The following is a 23,502-nucleotide window of genomic DNA, read 5'->3' as shown; positions in this document are numbered from 1 at the left end:
GACTTGTCTTACACCCATTCCAACCCTTGATGCTGAGTGACAAGCAGGGAGGCACTGGGTAGTACCATTTTATTAGCCCGATTATCAGACTGAAGCTGGCAGTCCACTCTGAGAGTGAGCGGGGTCTATGGTCAGGAACCAGGTTACCATCTTATAGTTTTTGGTATGACTCGGACATGGATTGATCCCCAACCTCCCAATGTCAGGGCGGACATTCTAACCACAAGGCCACTGAACTGGTCCTGCACCCATCGCAACACACCTGTTAGTTTGTCTGTCCCACCCATACATACAGTATGTGTTCATTGAAAAAGTTTACATGTGTTTAGTGCTGCTGTGAAAGCCGCCTGTTGCATACAGAGAATGTGGTCCGTATTTATGTCATGGAAAAGTGGAGATATTTTACTGAATACATTTTATGCCAGAACTTAAAAAAAGGTGCCCAGATGAACCCCCCCCCACGAAAATGCATTTTGTGTGCCATCTATGACTCTGTATGTGGATGGAATACATTAAATGTATTGAATATCAGTCATTCTAGGGCAAGTACAGGTACAACAAAGACAAGACATTCATAGTCAGCTGGCACGAAATGGCTGTGATGAAAGCGAGTAGAATTGGACACTTTAAAAAAAGGTGTGATATTGACACAATGACACCCCAACCCTTAGCCTGCATGCACATTACATGGTTTAATGAATGAACGTTATACCATCAGGAGCATATCGAAGAGGGGGTCTGCTTGGTTTTCTTCACTGTCAGGCAGTGTTGCTGGGTCTGCTCCCATCAATATGTTCCAGTCCAGAACAGCAGGCATCCTGGCAAATCTGTGTCACTCTGTGGGGATGTTTACAGGGAGCTGAATAAAGGAGTTAGTTGTCTGGCAAGATGATCAGCTCCAACATAGTAGGCTATATCTATCGATTCCATTCTTCATGTTTACATTAGCGTCAATAGCTAACCTTTGGTTTCTGATTGAATTATTAAGTTCGTATAACGTGATATCTTGTTATTTTATTTTACCCAAGTGCCGATCGAGTGATCTATTGCAAATTATACTTTGAGCTGGAGGGCACTTATATTATCAAATATTTTGTTTATACTCCTAAGTTACAAAACATTGAGCTAAATCGACATAACTTGGCACTGTGGTGGCTGCTAGGATACCGTTGACAACAATCGTAAAGCGTTTTTTTGTAGCACTTTCTGGCTGTCGTGAAAAACTATGACGAAGCCAAGCGATTATCTCGATCGTTGTTTTTTTCTCTACCCACTCTCAAATGTATAAAAAAAACAAAACAATCAAACAAACATACTCAGACAGTGGTTGAAACAAGTAACTAAGTACATTTACTGAAGTACTAATACTAAGTACACATTTGAGGTATTTTTTACTTTACTGGAGTATTTCCAATTTTCATAGCCATGGTTCACATGACGCTTGTATACAAGCGTCATGGTGCCGAGTCCCCCTGGTCTAAAGTTGTGTTCGATTTTTTCACATTGCCATCTCTCACATAAACATAAACGTTCAGATTTCAAATGTAAAGTGCTTACCACCGAGCCACGGATGTTACAAGGCGATGCGGACCGCCATGAGTACTCGTATCTCCCGTATTGTTAAATAAAAAGCATTTTAATCCCATCGCCGGCCATTTTCTCCAAATTGTCTCCGATACTTTCAACCATGCGACACTAATGGTTGGGAGGTGTATTGCACTCTGATACATTACAAAACCAAAATTTAAAAAAAAAGAAAATGGCCGGCGATGGGATTAAAATGCTTTTTATTGAACAATACGGGAGATACGGGTACTCATCGTGGTCCGCATCGCCTTGTAACATCCGTGGCTCGGTGGTAAGCACTTTATATTTGAAATCGTAACGTTTATGTTTATGTGAGAGATGGCAATGTGAAAAAATCGAACACAACTTTAGACCAGGGGGACTCGGCACCATGACTGTCATGGTATGACAGTCATGTTTCAGGGCTACAATTTTCAGTACTTTTACATCTACTCCACTACATCTCAGAGGCAAATATTGTACTTTTTACTCCACTACAATTACTTTTTCCACCACTGTTTGTGTCTAATAAAATATTTAATCAATCAAAAAATGAAAGTTCATTTCAGTTTTGTATGTTTCCGACAGCGGACACTCTTCAACTAGTGTTGCCATGTCGGCTTATTATAAGCGACTTTGGGCTTCTTTCTCTGTAAAGTTGCTTGTAAATATTGGTAGTTGCGGGTTGCGGTTTTTTGGGCTGGTTTATAATAGCTCCAATCGGAACCTCTCCCTCCGCTGTATAGCTCCGCGGAGGGAGAGGTTCTAAATGGGGCTAGGCTGGTTTCTAAAGTGTACTTGCTTATTTAGGCTTGTTTTCCCCCAAAAAAAGAAGTTTTGTGACAGGGAGCATTTGTGAATATTTAAAAAAAATATTCAAAATATTCCATATTTTATTGCAAGAGTTGGCATTGGCTATTTCAAATAGCCAATGCAGGCCTGGGTTTAAAGCAGGTTAAAAGCGCTCATGTGGCCTTCTTTTGGGCTTGTTTCCATAGACCTGGTTGCTTATTTCTCTCGCTTAAATCCGGCAACTCTGCTCTTCAACTCTGTACCGGAAGTGGTCGGTCGTCGTTGAATGTGCCAGCTTTAGCATTAGCATTAAGCACTAAAGTGGAATATCGACTGCAGATTTAATGCACTAACGTATGTTTTCTATACATTACATCATTCATATTTAAACTCCGATTCACTCATTATATCTTATGGAAGAAAGTGCGTGGCTAAAGAGAAACACAGATACGCCACATATGGGCAAGAAATGTTTGCTGTTAAAGTAACGGGTGTAGCTTTAAAGTCATCGTTAGCTCGCTTGCTAATTTGATATGTTAATGTGACTATTTATGTAATACATGTATGCAATAAGTTATAACGTACTTAATGTGATGTAATACCAGTTAACAAATGTCCAATGTTAGTTTGTACATTAGCTGGGTGGATACCAACTACGTTAGCTACTTATTACTATAGCAACCTGAACCTAGGCGTGTCAGGCTGCTAGCAGTCCAGCTGTCATTCCTGTCCATGTAGTCTTGTTTGATTGAATACTGTATTAACAGCAGTGGTGTAAAGTAACTAAGTACATTTACTCAAGTACTGTTCTTAAGTACAATCTTGAGGTACTTTTACTTTACTGGAGTATTTCCAATTGTCTATACTTTAACTTCTACTCCACTACATCTCAGAGGCAAATATTGTACTTTTACTCCACTACAATTATTTGAAAACTTTAGTTACTTTTCAGATATAAATTATTATATTATAAAACATACATTAACCACTTTAGCCCTATTTGAAAATAGCCGATCTACAAGCTCACAACTGCGACGCGTTGTGAGCTTGTAGATCTGCTATTTTCAAATATTTTAGTACTTTTACTTTTGATACTTTAAGTACATTTTGATGCCAATATTTTTGTACTTTTACTCAAGTAAATTTTGAATTCTGGACTTTTACTTGTATCATTCAGAATATTTTTATATTGCAGTATTGGTACTTTTACTTAAGTAAAGAATTTGAGTACTTTTTCCACCACTGATTAACAGTTTGCAAAAAAAGCACAGGAAAGTACAGTTCTATACAATAGGATGCTAAAAGGATTAAAGCCGGCTTTGACTTTTTTACAAGGGCCAGTCTCAGACTGGCTATAACTATGCACTTACCAGTCACCTGTAAGCTGATTGTATGACGTTCTGTATAGTAGTGTATATATATCTGTCTGTCTCTTATATGTCATCATGATTTGTGTGCGTGGGAACTCATTTTAAACAAGCTTAGTGCTTTATGAGTCATCCAGTTTAGTAGACCTTGTATTGTGAATTGTACTTCCATGTACTGTTTCTCATGTCTTACTAAATAAAGTGCATCAATCAATTATGCAGTGGTGGAAAAAGTACTCAAATGTTTTACTTAAGTAAAAGTATCGATACTGCAAAGTACAAGTACTCTGTTAAAAGTAAAAGTCCGGAATTCAAAATTTACCAGAGTAAAAGTATAAAAGTATTGGTATCAAAATGTACTTAAAGTACCAAAAGTAGAAAGTTGTCATTATGCAGAACGTCCCCATTTCACAAGTTTTCAAATGTATAAAATGTATATATTGTATATGAAAATAGCAGATCTACAAGTTCACAATGCATCGCGATGCCACATTGTGAGCTTGTAGATTGGCTATTTTCAAATTGCCGAAATGTATGGCTGAAGTGGTTAATGTATGTTTTGTTATAATATCGAACTCTACAAAGTAACTAGTAACTCAAGTTATTATTTCGTTTCTTGTAAGAAACTTACTTATGCGATGATATCCCATAAGTAAGTTTCTTACTACGAAACTAAGAAAACTGGGTTTACCTATTATTCTTTAGTTTCTTGTAAGAAACTTACTTATGGGATATCATCGCATAAGTAAGTTTCTTACTACGAAACTAAGAAAACTGGGGTTACCTACGACGTAACCCCTAGTTTTCGAATACTTTTAGTGAATTAAAAGTACAATATTTGCCTCAGATGTAGTGGAGAAGAAGTAAAAGTACTGAAAATAGGGATGGTGCTTTTTCCCCCTCACATGATCCATGTTTGTGATCAGTCTGCATTTGTAGTGGCATTCTGTTTGACTTTACAATGGAATTGCAGACAACATGGCTGCTGTGGCACTGAGACTTGTTATTCAGTAACTTCTTTTCTCTATTTTTGGACAGTGATCAATGAGGCCCTTGGTCTGCAATGGCTGTCGTGTCATGGAAGGAGATCTTGCTTTTGACTGGACTGGTGGTGGGGTGCTACTGGAACAGTTTGTCGTGCGGCTTTGTGTTTGATGATGTCTCAGCAATCCTTGACAATAAGGACTTGCGGCCCACAACCCCTCTTCGTAACCTGTTCCAAAATGACTTCTGGGGGACGCCTATGACTGAGGTAAACTACTTTCCCCTATGCATCATCATCACCAGTGCACACAGAGTCATAAGATGAAATGACTTGAATAATATTGTTTAGAATGATTATGGGACATTTGCATTAACGTTTTTGGTGCAAACTGTAAAGTATTGTACTATAACTAAAATGCATTTCAGAATGAAACTCATCACATAATTAAATGATCTCAATATGGCTTTGGAAGATATTCAATTAACCTTTTCCATGACGGCTTCAGAATACAGAAAATACTAGTGCAGGGCAGACCCATACTGTGTGTGTGTGTGTGTGTGTCCTAGAAGTTGCATGGCTGTGTAATGTGTTTGTGTTGTGTAGATGTGTTGGTGTTATAGAGTTGTGTTGATGTTGTGCTAGTGTTGTGTTAACAGTAAAGTACCACCCATTTCGAATACTGTCAGTGCACTGAATTGGACATTATCACGTTTAATCAGGCTATTGATTGGTCTAATCAAGAGATACTGACCTACCGACAGGGCTCAGTAGGTGTTTTGTCCGTCTCAAGCAAACTTGAGCCACGAGAGGCACCACCAAGCGAGCTAAAGCGAGCAAGTTGCCGCGACGAACGTTGTGAAGTTCGCTTGAGCCGACTCAGCGCCGTCCGAGTTACGTACTGATAGGCGTAAATCATGTTTTGGGGTGAGCGTTAGAGATACCGCAATCCGATTAACAGATCGGATATCGGCTCGATATCAACAAAAAAGTGTGGATCGGACTGCAGCGAAAATGACCGATCAAACGCTCCGATCTAAGTACTCCATTCCAGTAATCCGCTCCAGCACTTTGATCCTTCCCACTCCCAGCACGTTGGCTCCAGCATGCAGCGGCATGCAGAGGCCATGTGATCACACCACTGTTTGTTATTAGCACGGCTGGAGGCTAGCTCCAGCTCATAGCAGAGCTACAGTACGAGCAGAAAGCAGCGATGTCAGCCGTGTGGGAGTATTTCGTGTTAAAAGCCGACAAGGACCCAACAGCCCAGCGCAAATCGTGTCTAAAAGACGTCCCACGCGGTGGCAACGTCAATGTTCGGTATAACACGATCAACCCAATTAATCATCTTAAAAAACACCATAAAGACCTATATTCGGAATATCAAAAAGCTACAGATAAGAAAAAGCGACCACACGCTGACTCCCAACAACCAACGTTGGCAGAGACACTTGAAAAGCGTGAAAAACTCCCAAGAGAGAGCAAGAAGGCAAAATAAATAAAAGTGCTGTATGACCAACCACTGTCGGTGGTGAATAATGTCAGATTTAAACGCTTAATAGAGCACCTAGAGCCTCGCTACGATATGCCCAGCCGCAGTTATCACTGATACCGGCAGCCCCCAGATTCGTAAAGATGTGCGAGGTTTCCTGGCTGCATATGTGGAGAGTGCAGATGCAATTAGTTTCACGACCGACATCTGGAGTTCAGATGTAAGTCCGATGTCCTTATTGAGTCTGAGGGTTAGGGTTAGCTCACCCTGAAGAGAGCGGTGTTACATGCACCCGAGTTCAGAGGTTCACACACAGCTGATGCCATCACGGGTGCCATAATTCAAATGCTGCTTGAATGGAAGATCGACAAAAAGAAGGTCCATGTCATTTTAAGAGACAATGCCTCTAATATGAAAAAGGCTATGGATCAGTTAGGTGTGGGAAGCCTAGGATGCTTTGCTCACACTCTACAGCTCATAGTGCATAAAGGCCTTTTGTCACAGCGAGCTGTAAGTGAGTTAAATAAATATAAATATAAATTGCCATGCCATATCGGATCGGTATTAATCAAATCGGATCTGTTTTAATGCTGCCTGATCGGAATCGGATCAGTATTGAAAAATCTTGATCGCAGCACCGTTTAGCGTTAAATGTGGTGGGAACGTAAGCCGGTTCGTGTCCGGTTTGCTAGAAAGCACCAAGGTTCCAAGAATCTTGAACAGCACTGGTTCTAGTTTGGTGGAAAAGGGGCCTTTAAAACAGTGGATGCCATCATTATGAAATGGAAGGAGCTTGGAACCAGTCTCTTCCTAGAGACTTGATTCAAGACTTATGAGCTTGATACAGGGTGTTCCAGAAGTTTATACAATGTTTAGCTGGGTGGAAATAGCAGGCAGCTGGAAATAGTCGGTTGGTATAACGGGAGGGTGGACGGACTGGGGTGTTCCATAATGGCTAAAACGGTTTATCACGCGTTTTATTACAGATTTCTTGAAATTTGCAGCCAATCATAATAAACTAGTAAACATAATATGCTGATCACTGAACAACTTGGCCTCTATTGGTTTAAATGGGACTAATGGGGCAAACACAGTAACCTATAGCAGTAAGCAAATTATGTCATGTCCCATTTCCATTTTAGTTTTCATTGTTCTGTTGTAGTAAACACAAAATAAGTTACCCAGAAATGAGCACAGAGCATTTAGGCAGAGTTAGACCTGCCAAAATGCTTGAATGTGTCTTTGAACTCTACTGTGGCCAGACACATGCAACATTTGTCAACTGTCAAATACAAGCACAATGAGTCAACATTTCAACAAGACAGACAAACAGGTTCTAACACTCCAAATCAGCACAGTGAAGCAACTTGTAATAATCCCAAAATATAAAGTCATGTACATGTCTGCCATTGGATCATCAAACGTAACTTATTTTTTAAAGGGTTTTTAACAGTAGCCTCATGATGTGGGCAAAAGCAAAATACCAATGGTGTGGTCATGGTGAATAACTAAAACGAATAGGTCTATTAGAATTGTTGTAAATCTCTAGTGTGATTAAGCCACTCCTGAGTAAACACAATGCAGCACTTCTGGAGTTTATCAAACAGCATTTAAAGGACTCTTAAGCATGAGGAAAATATTATCTGGAACTCTTGGACTGAATGCCAAGCACTACGTCTGGTGAAAACCTGTACTGTTTATCATCTGGCTAATTGCATCCCTTGGGTGAAGCTTGGTACATCATACTGTACTATGGGGATGTTAATTGTTTCTCAGCAGCAGGGCCTGGAAGACTGGTCAAGAGTTAAGAAAAATGAACAGCCAAATACAGAGAGGTCCTTGAAGAAAACCTCTGTCAGAGTGCACACTACCTCAGACTGGGCAGAACATTCACCTTTTTGCACGACTATGACCCGAAGCACACAGCCTAGCCAACGCTGGAGTGTGGGACTTAATTCTTGGAATGTCCAATGAGTGGCCCAGTCAAAGCCCAGATTCTAACCCCACATTGAACATCTGTGGCGAGACCTGAACATCACAGTTCACCAAGCTGACAGAGCGTGAGATGAAGCATTTGAGAAACTTAACAAATGAAGGTGTGCAAAGCTGCTAGCTGCCTACACAATAATACTTGAAGCTAAAGGTGCCAAAAGTGCAGAATAAAGGGGCTGAGTACCGTTTTTTTCTTTTGTAAATTTGCAAAACAATTATAAATAGAGAAGCCGTCTGAATACCTTCTGAAGCCACTATCTATCACATATAATGCACCTTTCAGAAATCTTGAATGCATTGTTCTAAAAGTGACCTTGTTGAGGTAAATGAAATCTGGGCATGGAGGGTTGGGTGACTTCAGTCCAGACAAAATGTATGACTCCTGATAAACATTCAGTGGGGTTACCATGCCTCTGATAAGCTATGTTTACGAATCTCTACAGGAGCGCAGTCATAAATCCTATCGACCTCTGACTGTGCTCACCTTCCGGCTGAACTACGTCTTCAGTGAGCTGACCTCTGCCTCCTACCACTTGCTTAATGTGGTACTTCATGCCGTGGTGTGTGTGCTCTTCCTGCGGGTGTGTCGCCTATTCCTCGACAGGACCTCCAGCCTGGTGGCGGCGCTGCTGTTTGCTGTTCACCCAATCCACGCTGAAGCAGTAAGTGTTCATCTGATATGAAATGTTAATAGTCTACTACAGGCAACTTCTTTTGTCCTACAGCCGGGCACAGTGGCTGATGGATTACGGCAGTGGTTCCCATACTTTTCCGGGGTCAGGTCCCACTTGAAAATCTTTAAAGTATTCCGGCTTGGATCAATACATAGTGTACTTTAAGTTTCTATTGATCGGTATCGAAATGAACACCCATTTTAAGGTTTTAAAGAAAAAATACTGTAACATTTGTTTTACATACATTTGTTTTGTATTACTGTTATATTATCATTCAAATCTTACTGTTTTGCCAATTATTTGGGGTCCCACTGGCATCGTCCTGCTCCTCATGGCTCCACCAGTGGGCCCTTGGCCCATAGGTTGGGAATCGCTGGATTACAGAATTCACCAGCCACTTTCCAGGCCTATTTCTAGTCCAAATAGGCCAAACAGGACCCTTGGAGTGAGTGCTGCTGGTTACCTGCATAAGTGGTTTGTAACTTACTAGCAAAAAATGGTGTTTGGTTGGTGGCTAGTGGTTAATTTGGTCATTTCCCAACCTGTTTGTGACTGAACTTGGTCTGAACTCAGCATTCAGGTTTGTTTGATTATTGGAACTTGACCTTGTTCTCGTCCCCACGTTTCCCCACGTTTCTCTACGTTTCTCCCCCCCCCCCCCCCCCCCCACACACACGCACTTACACACTACCCCCAATTAGTACTTGTATTTCATCCCATTCAAGTCCGCTGAATTGATAACCAGACGGGCCCTGACCAGAGAGTTAGAAAAGACAAAGAAAACATTCTGCTTCCCAGGGGTGGAGCGCTATTCCTTTACACAGCAGCTTGTACAGCTTCGACACCCCACCCCACACCACCACCTCGCCCTGCCCCCACCCATGTCGTTGGTCTAATCTAAGTGCAGTCTCTCAGACCTTGAAAAAGAGATCATTTGCCTAACAAATGAGTCCTTAGACTTGTTCCAGCGAATGTCCTTCACATTATCTCCGTCTGGAATCTCGCTCTCAACGGATCATTTGTTTTTCATTTTATGCACAGAGCACTGAAGGTCCCTTCATGATAAAATACGGACAAAGAGCCTCCTGTGTGTCCCCCCACCACTCCCCCTCTGTCTTTTTTTCTGAACGGTTTTTGGTCGTCTCTCTGACTGGTGATGTTAATGTTAATTGTACTGACATCCTGAAATGCAATTATTTTGTTTACGGTATAGTCTCATAATCCAGAATGAGGAATGTGCTGATTGTGAGGTCTAATATCTAAATGATGCAAAAAACAGAGAGTGAGAATGTCATTTGCGGTCAAAATAATTTGGTTCAATTGATCACTCATAGTCGTCGGTGGGTTTCACATGCTCTTTCAGACTTATCATTATAACATTTTCCGACTTCCCTGGAAGTCAACCTGGAATAATGTCTATTGAAAAAGATGAGAGTTTGATTGAGTTCAGTCAAGCAATTTCACTGTAACATGGCAGAGATGGAATGGAGAATATCGTTGCTGTCAGATACAAACCTTGTATGCACATATTTCAAGTTATTGTTTTTTTCTAAACAAATTAATGCTCTACTTCGTCGTACATGAGTGTTGCAAAAAAGTTGAGATCTGTATTTGCCATGCAGTGAGAGTGAATGGAATCGCTACTTCTAGCTTCTCTCTCATGGAGAACAGAACAACAGATAAAGATGATCGACAGAAGTAAATTAAATTTGGCCCTCAAGAATCCATCTCCCCCTGAACGATGCTCGTGGCCCACTGTCTGCTAATGTGCATGACAAAGTTAAGAACCGTGGTGTCTTTTTGGACTCCTCATTGAATTAAAGCAAACCGATCAGTAGTGTTGTGGAGGGCAGCTTTTATCAACTCAGAACCATAGCTAAATTAAAGCCGATCTTACCACTCCAGGACCTAGAAACAGTTATCCATGCCTTCATTACCTCTCGATTGGACTACTACAGCTCCCTATACCTGGGAGTGACTCAATCCACTTTATCTCGCCTACAGATGGTTCAAAACGCAGCTGCTGGGATGTTAACTGGGACAAAAAAAAGTCTACACAGAACCCCTGTTCTAGCCAATTTGCTCTGGCTGCCAGTGAATTATAGAATCGATTTTAAAATTCTCCTTTTTCTTTTTTAACCCAAAATGGATTAGCTCCACAGTACATCGCTGACCTGCTAAAGCCATATCCTGCCCCCAGGGCACTCAGGTCATCATCTAAACAGCTCCTCTAAAGGCCTTTGCAGACAGGGTGCGATTTTTCGCACGGAAAAAACGGACATTTTTTGGGTGGTGTAGCCGCCCCTATAAGTGGGGTTGGGACACCTCATTAGTATTAGTTTCCTGCACTGTGATTGGCCCATTAGTAGACCCCTAGCTGTACTGTGATTGGCTGACTCTATTGGCTGACTCTATTCAGCACTGTGATTGGCTAGCGACACATGATGACATTAATAACCTATAAATAGGATTATGCACTTCCAAAAATTCATTTTTCATTCATTCACTATGATGACCACTGTGATGACCACACCGCCCACTTCACACTGGGTGTGATTTTTTTAAATGAACACATGGTTCTCAATGACCTCATGCACACCCCGTGCGGCGATGCGATGCGGCAAGGCGATGCGATGCGGCGAGGCGATGCGTTTTTTTTTCAATCGAACCCAGTTCGATTCGTGCGTCTTTTCGCATGCGGTAAAAACTGATTGACTAATCGCACCCTGTGTGCAAAGGCCTTTAGTCCCTCAAACTTGACTAAAAACAAAAGGCTTTCTCTGTAGCCGCCCCCAAACTTTGGAATAGTCTCCCATCCCACATTACACATTAACTCTAAAGACCCACCTCTTCTCCCTTGCTTTTAGTTCTGTGAAGATCCTTCCTTGGTTTATGTATTGTCCTTCCTCTACATACATTGTAATGTGTTTTCAATAATTCTTGAGAGATTTGTTCTGTCTGTGCATCTGTTTTTTATTGTTTTTTAGTTACTTGCTTACATTTTGCTTGTTTTCATGGCTATCATGATGATGCTGGTCATGCTTGATTGGAAAGCACTTTGGGTCAACGGCTGTTGTTTTTAAATCTGCTATATAAATAAAGATGAGTTGACTTGACTTCACAACATTTGGACTTACAGTATGATTATCATTTGGCCAGGTAGCTATACAACCCAAGATTCTTCTAACACAGTTCAAGACTGCTTTAAAGAAACATTTTCTGTGCATGTATGCTTCATTGTAGATAGGTGATATATTACTGGCCCAAAATTGAGGTATTGCGGTTAAATGGTTGATGCTTGACCCATTAAATTATAGGAATGACATTCCAATTTATGAATTTCATAAAAACAGGTGAAATTCTCCTTTTTAACACCATCCCTCCTTGTCCTCCTGCACTGTTTTATTCCACTTTCATCTCACAAGTGAACTATTAAAAATGTAATGTTTTATTTTCTTTGTTTACTGGTCAGTAGCAAGTGTTTACCTATACATTCTATACAAAGGCTACAGTACACAGATGCAAGAAAACGCATACGAAGCCCTTACGAGGTTTTATACATCAATCAATCAATCATGCAACCCAATGTTACAGATCATACAAAGAGATACGAGAGACAGTGTTACGATTATTCAGGGGAGAGACCTTTATCCAGGTCATTCTTCCTAACTATACAAGAATATCAGTCACCAGCTATACTGTATCTGGTAAAACATAAATGGAACATTTTGAAAATGGCAGTGGTCCAAAAGATGTAAAACATTAACCACTTGAACCCTAGCATCGCTATTTTGGGGGGAACGTTTGCCAAAAATAACAGATCAACAAGCTCACAGCACAACACGTTGTGTAGATCGGCTAGTTTTGACAGAGATTTGGTGGATTTGGAGTGAAACAAGAAATGACAAAGTCATAATATACCCGCTTGCGGCAGGCTGTTTTTGCCCCAATCTGCAGCACAAAATGTAAAAGTTGTCATCAAAATAAAATCTCAGCCATTCGAATGCAACAAAAATAACTCCACAGAGGTTCATTGGTTGGCTACCAATATAAAGTGTGTGTGTGTGTGTGTGTGTGGTGTGTACAATATCAATGATAGTGAAAATAATTGATCTACAATCTGACAGATCTGCTATTTTCACCAGCTGATATAGTTACTTCATAATGTAGCCTACCCTTACCCAAGTCAAAACTACAGTGTTTCACTTAGAAATGTATGAACAACTAAAATGACAAGACACACACACACACACACACCCAGGAGGACTGGTTGATAGTGTTGTATGCATTGTTCCTGGACAAAAGACCGGTGGTGACCAGTTAGTATTCATTTATGTATGAAAGAAATAAACTATTTTCACAATAAACTAAGTGAGTCCATAGAATACAGGTAGCGTAAGGGCAGTCATGTTAAAAACATCAACAGTGGTGGAAAAAGTACTGTAATGTTTTACTTAAGTAAAAGTATCAATACTGCAATGTAACCCTAACCCTTTATAAAAGTGAAGCTCACAACGTGTCTTTTGATTTCACTGTTTGAAACAGCTAGGCTTGAGTTGTAATGCATAACTGCAAGTTAGCCCTTTTGACTACTGGCTTAAATGAAAGAAAAACCCAAATGGGTCCATTTGGTTTCATTAATGTCTTTTGTAAATGAAGTATTCAATAAAACGTCATAATAAAAAATAGCAGATGTACAAGCTCACAAGGCGGCGATGCGTTGTGAGCTTGTAGATCTGATGATGATGTTGTGGGGACTGCGTTTGCCCCAACTCGTTTCACTCAACTCGCCGGTCTCTCCCCGCACCCGCCCCGCCCCCCGCTACTGAGACCGGGGGTAAAAAGGCAGGTCGCGTGAAAGGCAGTATTATGTTGAGAAAATAGGAAGTCATTACAGCACCATAACATGGTGAATAAATTTTGTTTTGGGATGTACAATACATGAAAATTACGAGAGTAATAACGCGACTTGCGTCGATAACTAATGGGGAGCGGACAGTAGCGCGCTTGGCTAAAAACAGTTAGTTAGTAACATCATACAAGCTAACTATTAGCCAAATTCGGCTAGCGCTCGGAGGACTGCATAGTCCCATAGCTTGGGAGGACGAGGCCGCCCGTTCAGAGTATGGGAAAGTATCCCATTGGCTTAAACGACAGCCAATGACGCAAATCTGTCGAACAAATCTGTCGAATGCAAATGAATCTGTCGAATGATGAGTCATAGGTCTGCCTCTGCATAGACCCGCCAGCTTTCAGCAAGCGGGTAAAAATAGTACAGTTGCAACTCAGGTTTGTTTTAGAGGGTTTAAGTGGTTAAATTCTTAATTGCAAACACTTGTTGATGGTAGCATTTTTTAACTAGCAGTTTCTTTACATTTACTTGGGTCTAATACCTGATGTATTATCAGTGGAGCAGGTCTGCATGTTTACAGTGTTCTTTTCACTTCTCAGTTGTCCCTGGCCCACACCTACGCAGCGCTTCCACTGCTACAAAACACTTTCAGTTCTGAACATTTCTGCATGCTTTTTCTGGAACTACGGAAACGGGTAGTTTTTGTGTCAAGTTCTTTGTAGAGTGCTCTGGTTGAAGTTGAGGCACATCGAACAGGGAAAGAAGAGTGCCTCTGGCAATTGGCTTTGGGAATAACAGTTCCATATTCAACCACCTGGGGGCAGTCCTCAAGTATACAAATACATGTGGCTAGTAGAAATTAGAATGTCTACAGCTATTTAGTTACCTGGCACCCTTATTTACCAACCTGTCTTCTTAGCTGGAGCAAAGTGTTTTATGGAAATTCGACTGAGATACATTGACTCAGATCATAGATTTCTGTTATCATTGTAATGGCTGTAACAGGTCACATTTCAAGTACTACTGACAGTACAAACTACTTTGCCAGTAGTTTGTACAATTAATTCTGTTTTACTACTTACAATACATTACTCCTACGCTTGCTATTATTGGTTCCACTGTTACCACTACTGCAACCATAACTAGTACTTCTATCAATACTGCTTCAAACACCACATCACCACATCTCAGCACCATCACTACTATTATGTATTACTCCTTCCACAACTTATACTACAGTACCAATTCTATTACTAGTACTTGCCACCCACCACTACTGTTACTTATTAACACATTCCATGCCAGACGTTAATCTCATAATGTACTCACCAGTGCCAACGTGTTATTGTTGTTTTTTTGTTTTTTTCACGTCGCCATAGAGTAGACCTTGTTAAAATCCATAAGATTGAGCTGTGCACTGTCTGTTTACATCGGCGACATCTCACTGAATCTACCAGTGAAAACCACATGTCAAACGGAGCTCCATGGTTGTAGTTAGAGCGGTTCACGTTAAACAGTGATATGCGAGGAGAAAAAACTACAGGAAAATAATTGAGTTTCAGTTTCGTCATTAGAACGAGGGCCGACGCGATCGGCAAAACCGGATCCCAAATAATTATGTTTACGGTCGTCAAACCGGAACCGGAAATGGATCAAAACATTCCGAAAGTGCACCTGGGGGGGGATCTACCCGAACCGCCGGTTCGCGTAGATCTATGCGATTGGCACGCTGCGGCTTTAAATATGTTCGCGTAGATCTACGCGATTGGCATTCAATGTGTTAATATTATACTACTTTGTATCCTTAGGTAACTGGTGTTGTTGGCCGAGCTGAGCTCCTCTCCTCTATCTTTCTGCTGGCTGCTTTCCTGGCCTACACCAGATCTACAAGCACAGACCACTCTATTGGTAAGTCTGTCTCCTCATCACTGCCATCTGTCATCAGACAGCCGTACCAACCATGCACCCTTGAATGCCAGTGCATACAGTAATGGCGAATCCACACAAGTAGCGGCAGTGATTTCTACCGTTGTTTTTTTCACTTCTTTTTTCGCTAAATAGTTGTGTAGTAGAAAGTGTCTGAAACACCACGTCACCTTCATTTGAATGCCTAGTTTACGGCTATTTCAGACCAAAGCGCTCTTCTGGTTGGCTGCCGCAGCTGTCTTTGAACTTCTCTCAACTTTGAGGAGGAGGTCGCTTCATCACCATAGACAATTGCACTGAACCTTGCCACATCCTCAAAACACAGAATGTAGGGATGGGTACCGACTAGAACCAGTTGCAATTTGGTACCGGCTCCTGACTGGTTTGAGTCAAATACTAAGGTCCTGGACAAATGGTGCTGCTGCTGTCTGTATTTTACAGATTCATTCAAGTGTTTAACAAACAAAGGCTTTACTGCGGTGTGACGGTCTGGTATACTAACAGTTTCCAAGGTGTATTTGAAGATCCATTTGAACAAGTTTCTATTTCTATCGTCTGTCCAAGAAAATCACACTGCCAACAGAGTTGAATCCAAAGAGATTGCGTCATAACGCAACAGTAGATAAAACCAACAATGGATTCTAGACGGCAATAAAGGAATATTTCACACCAGAAATAGCTTTCTATTCATTTCCCACCCAGTGAAGCCTTGAATTCATGGATAATTCCTTTACAGGGAATGGAGAAAATCAAAAAACGAAGAAAATGCTTGATGAATTGAAGAAAATAGGGGTCCAAGATGAACAACAGCAAAACTATATCAAAAATCAGTTTATAAACTCCTACACAGCTCTTACAGGTGTCATGTATCCAGTCATATCCTCAGTACTTCCATATTTCTTTTGCTCAAACTTTACTAAAACACTTCCGGTATAAACGTACATGACACATGGATTATACTGTGACAGTTGTGTGGGAGTTTATGAATGTATTATTATAATATAGTTTTACTGCTGTTAATCTTTTAACCCTGGGGGGTTAAGTATACTTTTAAGGTTCTTACACATGACCTGAACAAGCTTTGAATCATAGTTTTGCTACACTGAGAGCCTTGGTGCCAGGACTCGAGACTAACGGTGTCTTCTCGTCCAGGGGACGAAAAAATATATGTATTTGCGAGGAAAATGTGATGGGATGCAGTCTGAATGAAGATGTTTTTTTTTGCCGAAACTGTGCACATCATTGTCACTAAGCAAATAATGCACAACTCGAGACATGACCCTTGTTGAAGAATGGCATGTTTACAGAATGCTTAATAAAAGTTACTGCAGATGTAGTACTGGTCATACATTGAAGAGGATAAACACAGGAGAAAAAGATGAAGAACAACAGACAGACTGACAAACTTAGAACTGTATTAAACCCAAGTATGGCAACCCCTGAGTCTAAAGTAAGGACATATTTAGATCACAGAGGAGTAATGTTCTTCTATTGTTTATATAGTCAGCTGCTACTGTAGTTGGAGTTCTTCTAGTTAGACAGTGGGCTGCTTGGCAGCCAGCACCTGTCTTTTAGCCCCAAGACACGGCGCTCCCCTCTCTGTGTGTCTTTCGGGGTGGCACATGTTCCAATCAAAGCCAAGTTGAGCCGGGTTCACAATACAGGAATTTTAAAATCATAACCGATTCAAAAGTTGGACAGTTAAGTCATTGAGTAACGTTGCTCCATCAATAACAAAACAACATTCACAACCACCTGTAGGAGAGTTATGCTTTACTGTAATGTGATGATGTATTAAGGCTTAGGCTTTAGCCAACATGCAGGTTATATGGAAACAAATAGGCTAACGGCTATCTTTTGGTTCGTGCCTTTTTCAACAGCTACCATCGTTAGGTTGGCTCATCCATTACTTACCGGACCCTCTGCCTTCTGGGCATGTCCAAGTGAAAAAGTCACATGATATTTTACAGTTTATCCCCATTACATATGTCAAATGACAGAAACCACCAGTGGGCTCTACTTTCCCTAAGAGTTCTGTTTCCCCTGAGGGGTTTGTAATATACAGGTACAGTATATGTATCTCTCAGGCCAAGTAGGCAGAGCTATGAAAGCTCTGCCTATGCGAGACTAGAAGAACCAGAATAATAATACATAAATTATATATATATTTATATATATATATATATATATAAAAATACACACACATACTGCCATAAGGACCTGCCATAAGGAAGGGACTGCACACTCCAGAGAACAGAGATGGACAACTTGCTACTGCATTAAGTGATTTCGCCGTGGGCTTCGTCAGGTGCTATAGCACCTGACGAAGCTCAGGGCGAAACACATTGTGCTAATAAATCACTAAAAGCAGTAGTAAACTAAACTAACTGGTACCTACCTTGACGATCCATACTTAGAAGTACCACGATATATCGTTTTTTAGTTTTTTTAAAAAAACGGCATGGAATTTTACCCTCATACACACATGATTTAGTGCATTGCATCATTAAGCTGCCAATTTTGGCAGATCTGTCAGCTGATAGATTTCACATGCCATCTGGCTGTGCTCACGCAGACCAGCTTGTTTGAGTCGCTAAACCATATATTGACTACTTTAGTTTAACATCCTCACTTCACTGGCTCCCAGTGAATTTCATAATCATTTTAATCACATATAAAACATAGTCTGGCTCCTGACTATATTTGTGATTTATTGTTCCCTCTAGACTATACTATAGCCAAGTAAGACGTCTTAGATCCTCACATCAATGTATGCTTCACAATGAATTTCCCATTGGGTTAAATAAAGTCATCTGAATCTCCTGTTAGTCAATTCTACTGCTTAAGTCCAAGGTTGATTGTGCAAGGCACGTTTATTTGTATATCACATTTCAACGCCAAGGTAATTCACAATTCTTTACACAACATTAAGACAGCATGGGTCTGGTTGGCTGACACTCTGTCTCGCTGCATGGCAGCAGCAAAAAATGTAACTTCTCTTAACTTTGCCGCTCCACATTTAGCTGACTCTGTCTCCTGACGCAATGGGGAAAATGGTGGTCACTCCTCGCCATACTGTGTAGCTAATGCAAGGTGCTTTTTCAGAACGTAAAAGCAGCATACTGCTTCTTCAGTGAATTTGGCCATGTCTGTAGAATCAGCATCAAAGAATGTGTAAAGAACGTATGTGTGCAGACTACAAACTCATAGCACAACAGTTGTCCAATTGTCTTCAAACTTGCCACAAACATCGCTCATGGCTCTGGCTTGACAACCATTTACTTTCCCACCTTTACGTGTGTCTCCACTTCTAATAATCAATAAATGTTTACAATTTTCTCCCACATTTAGCCCTGTAGGCGGTGCAGACGCACAAACAGGTTTTCATTTAGCCGCCGAGGCGATATACTCTTGCCCTCTACTACGCATGCACCGGACTCGCACAACACACAGAACAAGCACCACTCAGCCATAGTAGTTGCGGTAGCTCCGTCTTCTACTGTTACTAGGGTTACATCCGAGACGTTGTGTGTGCTGGAAGTTTTTATTTGACTTTGTTAGCCTACTATTCCCACTGAGCCGAGGCAGCCAAGGGACATAAAATGCATGAGGAATTTTTCAAAAGCACGCTGTGCGTGTTGAACCGTGTTTGTAGAACCGTATAAATGATTTGTAGAACATTTAGTATCTCATGTAACTGTGTACATGGGCCCCGATTCACTAAGCAATTTACGGCATTTAAGACAATATTTTGCACGAAGAAAATTGTCTTAAATGCCGGTAAGATCAAAATATGGTCGTAAATTGCTTAGTGAATCGGGGCCATGGTCTTTTAGAAACATTAGCATAATATCCAGTTGTGTGCATAACATGTTACCATGAGGCTGGGTAAAAAATAAAAGTACAATTTCTTTAAGGTGCTGTTTCAAAGAACAGTTTGTGCAACATGGAAAGGTAAAAACTGCATATTCTCAATGGTTAAAAACCACCTCAGGTGACGCCACGCCAGGTAAATCTACATAAGGAAAGGTGAACATAATCTACATGAGGGGAGATAATCCAACATAGGAAAACTAGGCCAACATGAGGAAAGTATTCCAGCCTGTTGGCAGGCAGTGTTCATGCCTTGTCTGATGGTAGCCGGGTAGTGGTAATTGTATGTGGGTGACTGCGGATGGGTGCATGCATGTGTACATGCTTTCACCCACTGGCATGTCTTTGCATCTGTGTACATATCAAAGTAGTTAAATCTGGTGTCTGATAACATTTTCTGTATGCTGGCTCCTGATCCGTTCTGTTCTTTGGAAGTGTCATACTGTTCTGTATTTTGAACATTACAAAAACACTCGTGTTCAGGTGTGTTTGGAGAAATGCTTTGACTTGGCTCAGCGAAGCTCCTCGCAGGCGTTCTACAGCCTGGGAGTCGTGATTTCAAAGGCCGGGTCAGGTTTTGTTATTGGCTTTCTAGAGTCTTTGGACCAGCCAAAGTACCTCAGGAAATGTAAATGCATGTTTATGACTATGTATCCCTCAGAAAGAAAAGGGATTCCTAGAATAACTTTTCCTCATGCAAATTTTGTACAAAATATTGTGACTATAACATTTAACTGAAATGTGTCGTTGGTGGTGTAAGGTGGTGTAAAAGTGCTTGGTCAAAACTAAATGTTAAAAAGTTCTATATTTTGATTGTAATCATTGCTATAGAGGGCCCTATCTTCAGCGGCCATTGCGCCTTGCAACATTTTTGGGGTTAAAACAACTTAACAGTTTTGTGCAGAAATGTACAGTGCTAATGTTTTTCTCTGGTGTCCAGGCTGCATACTCACGTGTTATAACTTTTTTCTTGTCATTTTTCAGTTTGGACCCCCATCGCTTTGACTGTGGTCCTCGTGGCTGCAGCCACATTATGCAAAGAACAGGGAATCACAGTTGTTGGGATCTGTTGTGTTCATGAGGTGTTCGTTGCACAAGGGGTAAGGTTCATAACCTTAACAGTTTACAATGCTCACACTTTGCCATGTCTTCAACAACACATTTCAGAGGACCTTTGGGCTATACGGGGTCATTCAGAATTTTCACAACTGGCTTCCAGTACAATGTTTGTATTTATAAAGCACTGATGGCAAGCAGCTGTGTCTCTAGTTCCTGCTGCTGTCGGCCTCCAGCTTCTCAAACCAAACATGTCTTGGTGTTACATTTCACCACTATTTTCACACTCACTTCATGTGAACCTATCGCTGAACACAAAATAATCTCCGTCCCTGTGATATATCAGTTCATTTTTGTTTACGCATGGTACTGCCATTGTGCCAATTAGAGCAGTTTACCCAGCTTTGGTCTTGAGGTTCACGATGCAAGAAGTGTCTGACAGGTCTTCAGAAAGGACCTGGATGAGCCTTGCTTAATATGATGTGATTCAGTTACCCTCCTCCTAACTTGCATTTCTTCCCTTACAACATCGTCATCTCTGAATCCCTCTTATACTTCTGCAGCTGAGCTGGAATTATCCCCAAATAGATCTTTCTTTTCTGTACCTCTCCTAGTGTGCTCTCAGCTGTCTGTGGCAATATGAAGTGGAATGAACTAGCTTTCAGTTTCAAAACATACAGTAACATAAAATAAATCAAAACACAGGCTTCGATGAACACTGACTATTATGTATTTCTTGTCCTAGTTTACCCTGCCCATGCTTTTGGACACGCTTGTTCAAGTCCTGCGGGGTAAAGACGGTTTCCCCTACGCTGTTTTGCAAACACTGCTGAAGCTCATCGTACTTGTCATCAGCACCCTCCTGCTGGTCATTGTGAGGGTCCAGGTCATCCAGTCACAACTTCCTGTCTTCACCAGGTGGGCACCATCTTTTTATAATATCTCACTTGCCCAAATGATCCAAATGAGTGTTCCTCCTGCTCTAAACATTTTGCTGCAAAGTTTTAGGATTGTGTAACTGCTGTACACTCACCGATTGCTGTTTGAGATCTCATGCTGACTTTTGTTTTATTTTAGCTTTATATTGTCACATTATCTCACCTGTATTGTACTGATTTGATTCTCATGATTTTGTGATTGTTACGGCATGGCTCATCTGTAGGAGAGGGTCTGTGAGTGAGTCTGTGAGTCTGGGCCAAATCTCGCAAACTGCTGGACCGATCGGTTCCAAATGTCTTTTGAATTCTGCCAATAGGCCAAAGATGTAACTGTGAATTTCTTTCCACATATGTTTTATATTCTATTTAATATTTAACATTTTTAAACTTTAATTTTATAATTAAAGTCAATGGCAGTCGAATCGGGCTGAAACCTTTCCCAAATATAGAGTCATACGTCATACAGTACATCATAGATGACTGCATAGACAGGCCACATTATGTCCAAGATCCACATGGATGCCACGCTCTTGATTCCGTCTTATTACATCACTGCATCACATTATTTATGGTTATATTCCATCTTCCTATCTTTTGCTTTATACAAATAAACTGCACACAGCCTGTCAGCATATTGGCTGACTAGCTTGTGTACATGGTTGCTTCAAGTACATGGTTGCTTCAAGACCTGTGCTACTCGGAGCACAGGCCAGATAGAAAAAATTGACCTCATGTTGGCACTATACCAGGACAATGTAAATACTTTTGAATGGAGGTCCTTCTTTGGCCTACTGGGAGTGTGCGTTCAAAGTTTCTCAATGATGGGTCCAGCAATGCTTGTGGCATTATGTGTAAACATGCCCCTCCTGCAAAATTTGAAAGCCATCAACCATGACTACAGAGATAATGTGTGCCAATTTGGTTGAGGTTTGGACAACACTTGTAGGAGTAGCAGCAAAAACTGTTATGCAAAGAAAACGCAACATGGTGGAAAACTTGTCTGGTGGAAATGGGCGTGGCTTATTTGGGGAGTTCTGTAATGACCCAAGAAATCCAAGGGAAATATCATTTTGATTGTATGACCTACGGTTAAAAACATGAATTGTCCTGTTATAGTGCCACCATGAGGCCAATTTGAAACATGTAGGGCATCATTTCTTCCTTGGCCTAGTGGGAATTTGCATGCAAAGTTTCACGCCAATCAAACGCTGCATTCATGATTTGAGGCATTTTGCTCAAGACGGCTCACTACTGCAAACTTAAGATGCCAATCTTAGCCAATCAGGATAGAATATGAAAAATCTGACGGATCCATCTTGATCACATGACTATAGAGTTAATGTGTATTGTGTACTGATTTGAGTGATGTGTTTTGCACAGTATAACCTTACAAAGTTTTAAAGGAGAGACTGCAGGTTTCCCAAAACAAACTTATACGACTTACTCTAGGGCTAGCCTCTAGAGAGCATGTGCGTAAAGAACACTTCCAACAGCTGGGCTTGCTCCCCCTGGAAGCTAGGTTTGTACAACTCCAGCTCAATATGGTCCAAAACATCTACACTCACAGGGCCCCTGAGTATCTTATGGATTTCTTTTGTAGAAGTGGTGACATGCATGCCCAGAGCCAGCATTGCAGATCTGTACCCACCCAAGTGCAGAACGAATATGAGTAAATGCTCTTTTAGATGCAGTGGAACAGTTAATTGGAAGATGCTACTACTGCCCATAAAGGGCATCAGTACATAACTGGTTTAGGAAAAAGGTCAAATCATGGCTTCTAGATAGCGTTGCCGATTAGCACAGTTGTCTGTTTAATTTATTTATCTATGCTGTTATAAGATAGTTTTATAGGGCAGAGTTTTTAGAGTGGGCTTAGGGATGATGTATGTTCTTTGTTGTTATGTCTGTTTGTACAAGACCAAGGACCACAATAGAAATAAGTCTGACTTTATTATGTTTTCTTATCCTTGACATGTTATTTCAGTGAATGCA

The 23,502-nt window shown here is 41.0% G+C and overlaps 1 protein-coding gene across 2 annotated transcripts in view; it reads left to right on the top strand.

Annotated features, from left to right (window-relative positions):
• Nucleotides 1-2,614: 2,614 nt before the first annotated feature.
• The window catches only part of tmtc3 (transmembrane O-mannosyltransferase targeting cadherins 3), a 62,442-nt gene continuing 41,554 nt past the window's right edge, over nt 2,615-23,502 (top strand). The window contains exons 1-6 of one of the 2 annotated variants that reach the window (XM_080437983.1): nt 2,615-2,712; nt 4,764-4,977; nt 8,635-8,853; nt 15,526-15,625; nt 20,501-20,616; nt 21,318-21,490. In XM_080437983.1, the coding sequence (XP_080294109.1) occupies nt 4,789-4,977; nt 8,635-8,853; nt 15,526-15,625; nt 20,501-20,616; nt 21,318-21,490 (797 nt within the window). In that variant the 5' untranslated portion in view covers nt 2,615-2,712; nt 4,764-4,788. Of the gene's footprint in view, nt 2,713-3,617; nt 3,738-4,763; nt 4,978-8,634; nt 8,854-15,525; nt 15,626-20,500; nt 20,617-21,317; nt 21,491-23,502 lie in introns of those variants that run through there. The other variant, XM_080437984.1, reaches the window with a different exon arrangement.

The sequence above is a fragment of the Gymnoscopelus braueri genome (genome assembly GCF_963280865.1).
Source record: "Gymnoscopelus braueri genome assembly, chromosome: 9".
NCBI classification, from domain to species: Eukaryota; Metazoa; Chordata; class Actinopteri; order Myctophiformes; family Myctophidae; genus Gymnoscopelus; species Gymnoscopelus braueri.
The sequence above is the reverse complement of the archived record's forward strand: the minus strand, read 5'-3'. Positions and strand labels throughout refer to the sequence as shown.